Source organism: Miscanthus floridulus, chromosome 12, assembly GCF_019320115.1.
Source record: "Miscanthus floridulus cultivar M001 chromosome 12, ASM1932011v1, whole genome shotgun sequence".
Lineage (NCBI taxonomy): Eukaryota > Viridiplantae > Streptophyta > Magnoliopsida > Poales > Poaceae > Miscanthus > Miscanthus floridulus.
In genome coordinates, this window is record NC_089591.1 from 84,427,313 (window position 1) to 84,440,790 (window position 13,478).

The 13,478-nt window shown below is 44.6% G+C and overlaps 1 protein-coding gene, 1 non-coding gene and 1 pseudogene across 2 annotated transcripts; 1 reads left to right on the forward strand and 2 right to left on the reverse strand.

The window, feature by feature from the left end:
* Positions 1-128: 128 nt before the first annotated feature.
* Positions 129-3,717, reverse strand: LOC136498399 (auxin response factor 13-like). The gene is made up of 3 exons (XM_066494334.1): positions 2,657-3,717; positions 923-1,471; positions 129-401 (listed from the first exon to the last, which is right to left on the reverse strand). The coding sequence occupies exons 1-2, from the start codon at positions 3,668-3,670 to the stop codon at positions 944-946; spliced, it is 1,542 nt and encodes a 513-aa protein (XP_066350431.1). The 5' UTR covers positions 3,671-3,717; the 3' UTR covers positions 129-401; positions 923-943.
* Positions 3,718-8,141: 4,424 nt separating this feature from the next.
* Positions 8,142-8,213, reverse strand: TRNAQ-UUG (transfer RNA glutamine (anticodon UUG)). The gene has a single exon. It is a non-coding gene; the product is annotated as a tRNA-Gln (tRNA).
* Positions 8,214-10,655: 2,442 nt separating this feature from the next.
* On the forward strand, positions 10,656-11,544 carry LOC136496282 (uncharacterized; annotated as a pseudogene).
* The last annotated feature ends 1,934 nt before the right edge of the window (positions 11,545-13,478 follow it).

A 13,478-nucleotide genomic window follows, 5' to 3' on the forward strand; every position in this document is an offset into this window, starting at 1 on the left:
ATTAAACCCACATATAGTTCCACACGATGTAATTGCAATTTGCAAGCAATAGATTACAGCAGAGCAGACGAAAGCGATATGACCAACTCCCATAATTGAATCAACCAACCAACATTATATAGTAGTCTGTTAAAACTAGGCCAGGCCAAACGGATCGGGGAAAAAAAAAATCTAAATGCATGTGACAGCGAATGAAATGCGCGCACCTCCACTGTGACAGGTAGCACGTGCTACCCCCTTCTCTCTAGCTAATAATAAGGAGCTGGGGTTGCAATAGTAATACTCCCACAGCCTACTAAAAAGCTAGCTACAGATAAACTCTGCATGCACCACAGAGACAGACACTTGGTACTTTGGTACTAGTAGAAACCCAGATGTAGAAGTAGCGACACTCCAGGCATCTGCAAACAAAAGCATTGCAAGCACAGATCAGTGACAGGCAGTGCTCAAGCGTGGAGAGGGGGCTTGAAAATGTTTCAGTGTCAACTATGTTTCAGTGTCAACTATAGATAGATTGTGCTCCTTTTTTTTCATTACAACAACAATTTGCTTCTGCAGCCTCTTATGTCTTTGCAAAAAATCACTATTTCGATTTCCTATGCTTCCTTGTATATATTACTCTTTAAACTTTATCTAGATTTGCAAACCATAAAACTTGAAGAAACATATGCAGCCACCAACATTCTATTCATATCATTGAAGCAAAGGGGTTCGCCTCCATGAGGCTCTGCTGGTGGTGACAGGAGCCCATGATGATGACACAAATATTAGTTTGGTTGATCCATCAAAACATATAAGGTTCTGTATGTAATAGCATCTGATAAACCCCCCTCCCCCAAATACACCTTGTATTCTGACCTAAATTAAACTCTGCATTTTTCATTGCAACAACCCAGCGGGTGCTGAGAAGATCACACCATACCTTCAAGTACAGCTGCATGGTTTAGACATCTTTTTCAACATTGTCATCAGCCATAGCATCACCATTAGTAGCACTCTGCACAACATGGGGTGTGATTGTGGCGCCAAAGAGCTGTATGCTCTTCACTTGGACTGGAAGCTCTGCTGGACGCATGCTTACTGAGTTGTTGGGAGGAGAAGCAGCTTCAGGATCCACAATCTCAGAGGAAGCACTGGGGCTTGTACGCGGTGGCATCTGGAGGTCCCTGCTGGTTAGGGGGAATAGCAACTGAGTCGTGAGCATTGCAGAGGATTCAGAGGGTGCAGCACAAGGGCCGGTGTGCCTGGCTCCCTGCATGCCAGCAGGAATTTGTGGCCCCAATATCATGGCCATGGCCTGGCTTTCCGATCCGATCAGTGGATAAGAGGCATCTCCAGGGCAAAGAGGCGCAATTGGGTCGCAAATCCTCACTCTGTTTGGAAGAGGAGGGTATGCAACAAGCTGGACTTGCCAAGCATTCACATATCTGCTTAGTTTTGGTGATAATGGAGAGGAGTCATCCCAGTCGATCTGCAGTTGTGTCAAGTGGTAATGACATCAGTAGGGATCAAGTAGGCAATCAGCAATAATGGGAAACAAACAAGACCGATCCCTTAGCTCTGACAGACAAGGAAATAGTCTTGCCCTACTAATAATAAGACTAATATATTCAGTTCAAAAATAACCAGGCTGTATGTAATATAAGAGGGTGAACTGAACCCACACGACAAAAGATATACCAAATCAGTTATAGCTCGAAAAAAAAAGAAATACCAAATCAGTATAAACATATTTAGCTTTGACATTTTCAACAAACAGATGGAAGCAACAGCACAGACATAGGAACATGCTAGAGCCGATTGGGCTGGGAATCCACGTGATGATAAGGCAGAATCAAATTCTTTGGTGACTTCCCTGGCAGGGACCGAGTTCTTTTTCCCCCCTAAAGTTTACAGGGACCGAGTATACAGACCTACGTGCAGTGCACATGTCAAAAACTGGCATGGTTTCTTGTACGAAAACAAATTAAATTAAACAGGGAATGGAGGTCGGGCGCATGCATTCAGAAATCAGAAGTCCGGTACGAAGCCGAAGTGGCACAGGCTGATGACAGGCATCACGAGTCACGACAAGATTTGGATGAATATAGAGTTTGCAATTGAGCAGAGTACTCGTACTACTTCTACTTGGCAGTACTAGCAGGAAGATACTAGTATGGACAGGCTGAATGAAATGAAGCAGACAGAGAAAGGCAGCCCTACAGGCTACTGCTATTGACTGCAGAGTGGAAACAGAAACGGACATGTGAAGGTATCCAATCCGACAGAAGAACCACCGGCAGCCCCACAACGCAATCGGAATCCCAATCGGAATCGGAATCGGAATCGGAATCGGAATCGCAATATAGAAAGACGACTCGACGACACTGATCGAAAACAACAAAATCTGTTTAGCACGAGCGACTGGCTTGAAAGCTACTACAGGTCAAGATTGTTCTAATGATACTAGCTTTGTATAGTACTTAATAATACTAATAAGTAATTAATTAAGGGAAGCGTACCAACAACAACAAGGTGGGGGAAGGTGAATCGCATCATTAGCATAATGGCAGTAGGCGGTCGGTGATTCCGGTGAACACAACACACGCAGGTCATCAGGTCAATGGCAATTGGAACTATAGAAGGAAGACGAGAGAGACGAGACGCGAATTCAGACCTCGAGCGCTCGCCAGATGTTTTGGTGGAGCGCCTTGACGTGGCCGTCGGCCCACACGGTGCGCCGCGTGTCCTCTGCCTCCATGACCTGCATGCGCACCTGCGTGCCTGGCTCCCAGCGGGTGGCGAGCGCGCCCTCCACCTCGGTGCGCGGGACGACGAACTCCCCGGCGGCCTGTCTCGGGAAGTAGGTGACGGTGAAGGGCCTGCCCTCGGCGGCGAGGCGCGCGGCCTCCATGACGTCCTGTGGCGGCACCCGCGCGCGCGCGTTGCGGGGCGGGGGCTGATGGTCCGGGTCGGCGGCCCCTGGGAAGACGAGCGCGTACCTTGGCGTGCGGCGCAGGCCGACGATGAGGTCGCCGTTGGCGCGTCGCATGAAGACGACGATGTCCCCCGCGACGAGCAGCTTGGCGTTGACGAACCTGCTCCATCCGGTGGTGAGCAGGTGTCGTCGCGGCGTGCCGCGGTAGATGTGGCGGAACTGCCAGGGGTTGCCCCTGGTGTCGCGCATGACGAGGTTCTGCACGGGCGGGTCGGCGTCGAAGTCGAGCGCGGGGAAGATGTGGTCGGCGCAGTAGCGCGGGACGGAGAAGCCGCCGCCGTTGTTGGCGTCGCTCTGCGTGAGCTCCTTGGTGAAGTAGCTGAGCATGATCTCCTGCGGCGGGCTGTTGTCGCTGGCGGTGGTGCTAGTGGGGGGGTCGGGACGAGAAGCGGTGTGGGCGGGCCCGCCTCGGTGGGGGCCTGGGCTGAGGGAGATTTTGGCGAACACCTCGTTGGTCTTGTCGTCCGCGCCTAGGGTGACGTGGGTGACGGTGCATGCGAAGAGGTGCGGCGCGGGGAGCGGCGCCGGGAGGTGCGCGGGGCACTGCTCGCCGTGGCCGTGCGGGAAGTAGTAGACCTCGGCGCCGACGGTGGGGAGGCGGGAGAGCGGGACAGCGCAGGCGAGCCAGACGTCGCGGTCGACGATGCTGTCTCCGTCTCCGTTGGCGGGAGGAAGCGGTGGCTGCGGCGCCATTGTCTTCTGATCGAGTACTACTAGGGTTTGGCGAAGCGGAGGAGGAGGAGGAGGAGGATTCGGAGATTCGGAGAGAGGGAAGGAAGTGCAAGAGATGGAAATATTATTATATAGACAGGCCTTCAATTCCTACAGGCTGGGCTGGGCCTGGGCTGGATGGTGAGATGAGGAATTTAGGGAGGCCGCCGGAAGAGAAACAGATACGCCTGCCTGCCCTCTTTTTTCCCTCTCTTTCCGCCTTTATTCTTCCTTCAATTTTCATTGTAGATTTTTGGCCCATGTTTTTTCTCTTACATACAAGCCAATAGGAAGGAGGTGGTTTGTTTGTTGTTTACACTAATCCAGCAGAACATCTTACTTATTATAGATCTCTTGTTGACTGCTCTTGTCTTTCTTCTGCTGCTAAACCTATATATATATATATATATATATATATATATATATATATATATATATATATATATATATAGGGAGAGGCTATTCAGTAGCCGGCTACAAAATAAGTTATTCTGTAGCCACCTCCATTTACTATAATTTTATATACTAATTTACCATAATATAAATACATATTTACGATAGTTGGGTTACTATAACACATGGGGATATTTACCATAACGTTATATTAAACCACTTAGTAAGGAGTTACTATAATCTCGTAAAATAACATAGTAATTATCGTAACTCAAAGTGGCTACAGAATAAGTTATTCTGTAGCCAGCTACAGGATAGTAGTTTATAGAACTACTATCCTGTAGCTGGCTACAGAATAATTTATTCTGTAGCCATTTTAAGTTATGATAATTACTATGTTAATTTACGAGATTATAGTAACTCCTTACTAAGTGGTTTAATATAACGTTATGGTAAATATCGCCATGTGTTATAGTAACCCAACTATCGTAAATATGTATTGATATTATGGTAAATTAGTATATAAAATTATAGTAAATGGAGGTGGCTACAGAATAACTTATTTTGTAGCCGGCTACTGAATAGCCTCTCCCTATATATATATATATATATATATATATATATATATATATATATATATATATATATATATATATATATATATATATATATATTGCTTGAAACTTACTCCATTCTTGTATTTTCTTAATGCCTCTGTTTCCATTTACTTCGACCAATTTTTTTACATTTTCAAATAATTTTGAACAAATGTTTTCTTGTATCATATAATTTGTGGCCAAACATACATTAATAACCTTGCATTTTTTTAGCTATGAAAAGTAGACAAGTAGAGAAACAAACGGTAAAAAAACGCTATGGTAAATTATATTAGTGTCAAATAAATAAAAACGAAGGCAAGTACAAGACGCACATGCATTTCCAGATTTGAAAGTCATATAAACACTTACAAATAGCCTTACAAGATGTCGACCTTGGTATACAAAATTACATTAAAAAAGTATCCATATTTAAAAGTACTATCTTATACTATGATGGTTTTGTAGGCCAAAGTTTAATTTCAAAGATTGTGGCGAGTCCAGTTTTGTTTTATACTATTTTCAAATGGGGAGAGTACTATGTGGGAACACGAACAAAAGATTGGTAGGCACACCTTGTTTGTACTAGCAAATATATCAAGAATACAACTTCAAATGGTCTCCAAATCATATTCTTTTTGAATTGTCATAGCGCCAAACTTTGTTCTCTATTTTTTAATAAAATTCCAGTTGGGGGTCAAACCCCTCCTGTTTCATAAAAAAATTGTCATAGTGCCTTATATTGACTAAAGGTGTCACCACCCGTTGCATACTAGCTGTCGCATGGTCATGATATTTGCTAGCTAAGAGCGACCCATTGTAAATTATAACCCAAGGTGTCTTGGAATATAGCTACAACCATTGCCACATACCACTTTAGGTTTATGTATTCAAAACCTTCTTGTATATCAACAACTATTAGTACAAGTACGAGCCATGGAGCGCGGCGCGGACGTGACATGGTAATCTATCCCACCAATCTAGGATTACTACTCACTATTATCTCCCCATCTCTCTTCGGACGCCTATGTCATTTCTTTCTCTTATGTGAACCACGTATGCCCACAAAGTTCTTTGATACATGCCTTGGTGCACCAGATACATCTACTGTACCATTTACATTTGATAAATGGCTCAAGAGAGTGCGTGAACTAGGCTCTAAAAAAATGAAAGTAACACACCTTAGCCTATGCAATTCTACTCACCCCTTGCACGACTCAAACCCTAGAACTAAAAGAATGACAATAAGATCAAATCATTAGGGCCATCACACTAAACATGTCCTTAGTCACAAGCACACTAATGTATATAGTCCTTAATTGCAAAAATAAGACATATGACTAAAAGCACATTAACATGGAGAAAGAAACCAAGTTGTTACCCAAGACTATTGCAAGAAAATGAATAGCAAAACATTGTGAAGACATATTTTGAAGAAATGGCATCTGTTGAGTCATGCAAACTCAAGAGGTTGAAATAGTTGTCTTTGATCTTGAGTATATTTTGTCATACTATTAAGAGGGATGAAACGTTGAGTGTGTTGACAAGTCTCGGTGCTCAAACCAACTAAACCAAAGAGAGAAACACTTGCAAATGGTGGTCTTGAAGCTTGTTTTTAGTTGGGATGGATAGACCTCTAAATAAGTTTTCTGTAGAATCCAAGATCACCGAAATCTAGATACTTTCATAGACACATGTCACATAACTCCACCAAGTAATTTGATGCATCTTTTGTGTACCGTTTACATCTATTATATCATTTACATTTGATAATGGGTATGATTAGTGTTCCCTCTGTTGTGTACTAGTTACACTGCATTGTGTTATGAGCTATGGCATGATTTACCTTGTGTATTTATTGTAGAATCTGTTTAAAAAATTAACAATAAAAACAATAAGAATATTTTATGTTACTAGTTTTGCTTCTACGTTGAAACGACATACTAGATTTGATGGTGCAGATTACAAAAGGTGACGCACCAAGATGATTTTGTAGTTAAAAGCTATGGATGTTGTCATAAGAGAATGTGTTGGAGGGTATTGATAACTTTTTGAGAGGTCTCGTGGTTAGTGCTCTTTGGTGAGCCTTGTGGGTGCTAACATACACTAGCTTGTTCACTAGAAAGGGAACGTGAGATGTAAGTATATGTGGTTGTGCCATGGAGCATTTTGATGATAAATAGAACCTTTTAATCACGCTTGAGTTATTTGTTATAAAGTTGTAATTAAATGTTGTAATGAAGATGTGGAGATATGGCATGTGTGTCTAATCTATTTCTATACGGCTTTATATAGTTATATGTTGGTGAGAGTATCACACTTACTCCCCCCATTCCAAATTGTAAAACATTTTGACTTTTTTTAGATACATAACTTTTGCTAGGGACTTAGATATACACTATGTCTAGATACATATTAAACGCAATGTATCTAGAAAAGCCAAAACGTCTTTCAATTTTGGAAAGAGGGAAGTATTATATAGTACATGTCTATCAATTGTATCTTGCACATTACATCTATTTTCTAGGAACTACCTTCCTCATAGAAATGATGCAATTCTAGAATAGTGTTCATTCAAATATTCCTAAGTTTGATCAAATTTCTTTAAAAGATACTAATAGTTAACATACTAAACGTGTATTGTTATATTAAAAATGGAATATATTTTCATGCTACATCTATTTAAAGTTATAAATTTAATTAAAATGAGAGTAGTTCTTGACTTGAACCAGACCTAGAATTAAATATCCTTGCTAGGACTGAGGGAGTACAAAAATTTCTAGTTGAACCTTACGAGGAGTATACCCAGCGTCTCACATTTGATGGGAATAGGACATGTACCCCAAACCTTAGTAGGCGGAGCAAAAATATGATATTTCCTTTGTTAGTTGACCGACAATACACATTTTTGTTAAAATTTAGTTGATTTTTAAAAATTTTCAGTGAAACTTTAAGCATTGATTTAATCTAACTAATATGGCCGCATGTTAAATGTTCCATAAAGTTCACACTAGAAAATGTTGGTTGAACAAATTAAATGTTCTCTTGTCTTGATCCATGCATATGTACGTTGTGCTCCAAGATGTACTAATCGTCTAACCCTACTGGATCAATTTGTGGGTACCAACATCGAAATCGCTCTCTAGCATGTGATTTGGCGAAATTAATTGATGGTGCAACAACCTTGATCCATGCATGAAAGGAGTGTAAAGGTCGCTAGGGTGTCGATGCGCCATTGGGCAAGAGGGGCTCCAGCGAGCTCAATAATGCTCATGGCCGGTGCCTGCCCCCTGCTGAAAACTGGAGCACCGTGCCTGTGCTTGCGTAAATTTAGCCGCTTTGGCTGACCGTGTCTACATGGAGTAGGTGTTTTTCATTTTTATTTCTATCAAAAAAAAAAAGATAACACTAACGAAGGGGAAGAAGATGGGAAATAAAACAGAGAAACAAAATAAAACAGATAAAGGTCCCACCGGGATTCGAACCCAGGTCGCCAGATTCAAAGTCTGGAGTGCTAACCACTACACCATGGAACCCATTCGCTATTTTTTTCTACACAAAATTTATATACATACATATATAAACGACTCTTTGAGGAGGCCGAGGGCAGCAGGATAGGTGGTCCTTTGTTCAGGGAAATACAGAAGCTCGGTAGTTGTAAACCGGTATACAAGCTGCTTCCTCAGTCCTGAAATATAAAGTATCCTAACGACATCTAAATAAAATAATAAGAAGATTAACAAAGACCACTTTGCCCCTCATTAATTAGAATAGAGGGGAGTACTTCTGTTGTTATTTTCCTTATTTACTAACTAATTGTTTTGGATGAAGCTAATAAGTTTAAAAAGAATCTCAATACATCCTGGCCAAAAAAAAAAAAGGAGAGAGGAGGTTAAGGATCCTGGATATCTTGTGTTTTGGTATAAAAATTTGAATTTCTAGCCTTTGTATTTTAGGATGCAGGGTCCATCATCCATTTGGGTATAATACTATTAAGTACTCCATGCATATCATGCCCCTGGTAGCTAGATTTGTTGTAGAAATAAACCTTCCTACGTGTCTCTCACGCTCCCCTCCCATTCCCATTCCTTTATATATAGACGGCCAAAGAAGCAAACCGATCCAACATGGCATGGATCTGATAAGGCACGCAACACACATCAGGTCACAGGCTAACCCACTAGCCTAGTCAAGGACCCAAGCTTGAACTACTTTACAGTAGCCGTGCTATGTAGGCCGACTAACTCGACAAAGAAAAATGGCATAAATTTGAGGTCAAGGTATATAAATGTATCCTCCGAATTCATAGCTCATGTACATGTACACACGTATCCAAGGGCTGGGGATGGGGACGCAACCACGACAAGAGGAGGAAGACGACGTTGTGCCGAGAGAGTAGTCCAAGCACACTGGGCTGACACAGGCACACAATAATAGGTGTCGGGCCCATGGGTCTCGAGCTGATTGGCCATCTATACTTTTCTTTGTCATCATTAACTAAGTTGGCTTATTATGTTTGTCATCCTTCGCTTCTTAACTATTTATTACTAGTATTTTGAATTCCTTGCAGCCCGGGCATCGGCTTCATTCACCAAGGAGAACGAGCTCTTCGTCGGCCGCCTCTCGATCCCTCCTGGGCGAGGCCGTCACCGGGAAGGGCATCCTGGCGCAGCTCAACCTCGAGACCGGGATCCCCATCACCGAGGCCAACGAGCTCTTCGGCTTCACCAAGGCCAACGAGCTCTTCGATCGGTCGGTGAGAGTGACCATGCCGCTCAACCTGCACTGCAGTGTGTTATTAGTGTCTGTGTGTATCATACTATCAGCTATCACTGTCACTCTATCAGTAGAAACACAAAGCACCGGCATGCATCAGCTGCTGCTAGCATGAGCATCTCATGAGATTTGAGAATAACTGATATCCTTTATCTATAACCAGTGATAACGAGGATTGAAAGAAAAAGAAGAAGCTCTAGCAAATTCCCTTGTCAATCTCTTTTGCTTAGATTTTTTCTTAATTGAGAAAACCATTCCCCAAGAACTCAAAATAACTCTGAAGAGCGAATCAATACCTTTTCTCTTCCATTTTCCTTCTCCGCGTTGTGCATTGGGCAATGATATCGGAGGAACGGGCACCCCACTGTCAAGTGGGCTGGGGGAGCGGGTGCCACGTCGCTGGCCCGCACCGGGAAGAGGGAGCGAGCACCGCACAAATGAGTGTCATAAAACTTAAGCTAGGAACCCACCCCCACCCAGCATCCGGAATTGTATATGTCGGGCATCAAAGTTGAGGTAGGACTCACTTAAGAAGAGACCTTGCTTTCCTATGCAAAAAGCAATCTCAACCCTTGAAACTATACGAGTGGTTTACATAGTTGCTAGATTAGTAAGAAACTACTTGTAGAAACTAGAGGTGGTTTTCATAGTTGTCAGATCGATAAGAAAAACACTCCTAAAATCTACATGTGGTTTCCATACCGGTAAGAAACCATTCATAAAAACTATACAACACAAAACAAAGAAATGCTCTAAATAAAGCAATTTTACTAATCCATTTTGTGTGTATACAAGGAAGGTGGTAACATCCATTGAGTTAAATAAGACTTTTGCTATTTATCTGAGATTTTTTTTTACTAAATCTATCAGATTTCTATACATTTGATTGTGCTCTAAGATTTGTACTACAGCTAACTACTGGGTTGCATTTATAAAAGATCTGACAGATTTGACTACATAAAATCTGTCAACAGATAACTAGACACCCCCGTTAAATAACTTCCTTAATTTCTTTGTATATCCTGGTCTGCTAGTCAATACTCCATGTCTCCATAGATCCCACCTACCTGCATCTGTATGAGCACAAGACTCTCCTTCCTTCTCTAGCTAGGCCTAGGTGCATCTGTCTGTCTTGCCCTGCCTCAGCTCTATATATCTACCCACCTGGTCAGTCTCTGCTTTCCTCTCCTCACACCATCACCATGGGGGGGTCAAACAAGGAGGTTTTGCGGGTGTGGGAAATGCTGGACGCCAACGATAGGGCTCGTAGGGCGTACAAGCGGGTTCTCGCTCGTCCAACCATGCTAGAGGTAGCCAAGAACGTGATTTGCATCCTCCTCTGGCTGGAGACGACCATGGGTGTCGAAGTCCTCCCACAAGTGTCAGTGATGGAGATGAGAGCACAGAGACCCCAAGCTCTCTCTGCTCATCAAGGAGGCAGATGGCCTACACAGCTACCTCCTTGATGGGCATGACGCGCTGCCGGAGCCCCTCGTCTGTAACATCCCGACCATCGTGTCCCTCTGCGGTGGAGGCAGGCTGGTCGACTTCAGATTCTTCAAGCTCCACAAGGAGCTCGTCGCACGCGGTGTCGCCATGATTCGGGACACCGTCGGGGCACTCGTGTTCAACGAAGACCTTCACGCGGTGTTGCGTCGCTTTGAAGACGACGTTGACTCGAGTGTGACGACCCCTAAACCTGCGCCAGCTCCAGAGCTGACGGAGGTGTTCGTCCCCCCGAGGACGGTGTTCCTTGCCTTCTCCGTGTCCGAGGGTGGTGTATAACCTCACAAGACATCGTCGACCACTATAAACGCTATGTGCTGATGGAGTTGTATTTCCATGCTCTGTTCATTTCTGAACCCGCTAGCAGGAGGATTAGTTTCATGTGTGCGCAGAGTTTTTGGGTTTCCGCGTCACATCGAGCGCGTTGAAATAGAGCAGCCATGCACAGGCCAGGACTCGAAGCACGGCATCATTTTGTTCAAGAGCAAGGAGAAAAGGAAGGAGGCCATGTTCGAGGAGACCTCAGCATTCTTTAGGATCAAGTCGCATGACATTTGGATGCAGTGCTACATGCCTCCGTTTTAAGCTCATTGAATCAACTACGTACTATAACCAATTCATCTGTCAGTGGTTGGTGTTTCATTTGGCAAATAATGAAGTTTTTCGGTGATTGTTGTTTTCGGGTTGAAATTACTAGTCGATTTGGATCCTAATATCAATGCAAGCTACACATACAAAATTGTCACCGCTAGCTTGTTTGTTGATTTCAAGTACTAGCATTAGTCGTGCATCGTCTGATGTCTATATCCTCACCTTCTTGCCATGGAATCAGATCCTACAATTTCCTTCTCCTTGATCGTCTACTACGCAAACTTAGAACTAATCAAGGAGCTAAAGTTGATTGAAGGTCAAACCTTTGCGCCCTCTACTTATTGCCACATTTGACAAATTAAAATAACCTCTTACATATCCATGCTTTTGCCATTGTTGACCTGCCTCTTCTTGGATGATCTTCTTGATATCTTCTGTTAGTCGCTGAATTCTTACTCTTGTAGTAGCAGAATTCTTACTCTCATCGAGAGAGGATGACACTAGGAGTTGGAGCAATTTTCTGATTTATTTCCAAATGCCATGCCAACCTGAGGGGTTGGGGTACATATTTATAGGCTACTAGCTAGCCAAGCATATGCCAAGATGCTAGTCTAAGATGATGTCCTAGATGTTAAGATGTTGTGCTGTCCTCTAAGATGTTGTCCTCTAGTCTAAGATGATATTCTAAAAACAGACCATGCAGCCACAAGGACCATGTGACCAGCTAAGCCCTACAAAGACCAGCCCACACATGAGACTTATCCCATCATTCTTCCCCTAAGTCTTGTGCGTCATCCTGTGGGAAAGTTAAACCATCCCGGTCCTGGAGCAGAGCTCAAGGAACTTGATCCACCCAAGGGGCTTGGTGAGCAGGTCCGCAAGCTGGTCCTTGGTGTTGATGTAGCTCACCTTGATGCTCCCTTCCTCCAAACAGCCTCGGATGAAGTGGTACCTCACCCGGATGTGCTTGCTGCGTTCATGGAACACGGGGTTCTTTGCCAGGGCCAGAGCGGACTTGCTGTCCACCCTGAGCTCCACCGCTCTAGTGTCTCTGTCGAGGAGATCACCGAGCAGTCGAGCGAGCCAGAGCGCCTAAGTCGAAGCGGTGGAGGCCGCTATGTACTCGGCCTCGCAGCTGGACAGGGCCACCACCTGCTGCTTGACCGACTGCTAGCTAACGAGGCACTTGTCGAGGAAGAAGAGGATCCCGCTCGTGCTCTTGTTGGTGTCGATGTCGCCGGCATGGTCGCTGTCGCTGTACCTGATGAAGTGTGCCACCCCAGGGCACCTAGGGTAGTAGAGGCCGTGATCGAGAGTCCCCACAACGTAGCGGATGATCCTCTTCACAGCCTGCTGGTGCTCCATCATCGGTCGCTGCATGAACCGACTAACGTAGCCGACGGAGAATGCCAAGTCCGGCCGTGTGTGGGCGAGGTAGCGAAGGCTCCCCACAAGACGCCGGTACTGCGTAGCGTCCACCTCCTCTGTCGTGCTGTCGCGGCTCAGCTTCAACCTCTCCTCCATCGAAGTGAGAGCTGGGTTGCAGTCAGTGAGCCCAGCTAGCTCAACGACGCGCTTGGCGTAGGCGGTCTGTCGAAGCGTGATCCCGAAGTCATCCTAGTTCACCTCGACTCCAAGGTAGAAGGAGAGAGGCCCCAGGTCACTCATCTGGAAGGTGGCTTTCATCTCTTCCTTGAATGCCGTCACCTCCGCATCTTTGGTGCCGGTGATCACCAAGTCATCGACGTAGACACCCACCAGCAGAGCATTTCCTCCACTGCCCCGTCGGTAGATGGCCGTCTCGTGCGGGCTTTGCTCGAAGCCCACCCCCTTTAGCGTGGAATCCAACTTGGCATTCCACGCCCTCGATGCCTGCCGCAAGCCATAGAGGGCCTTGCGTAGGTGGAGCACCTTGCCCTCCTTGTCAG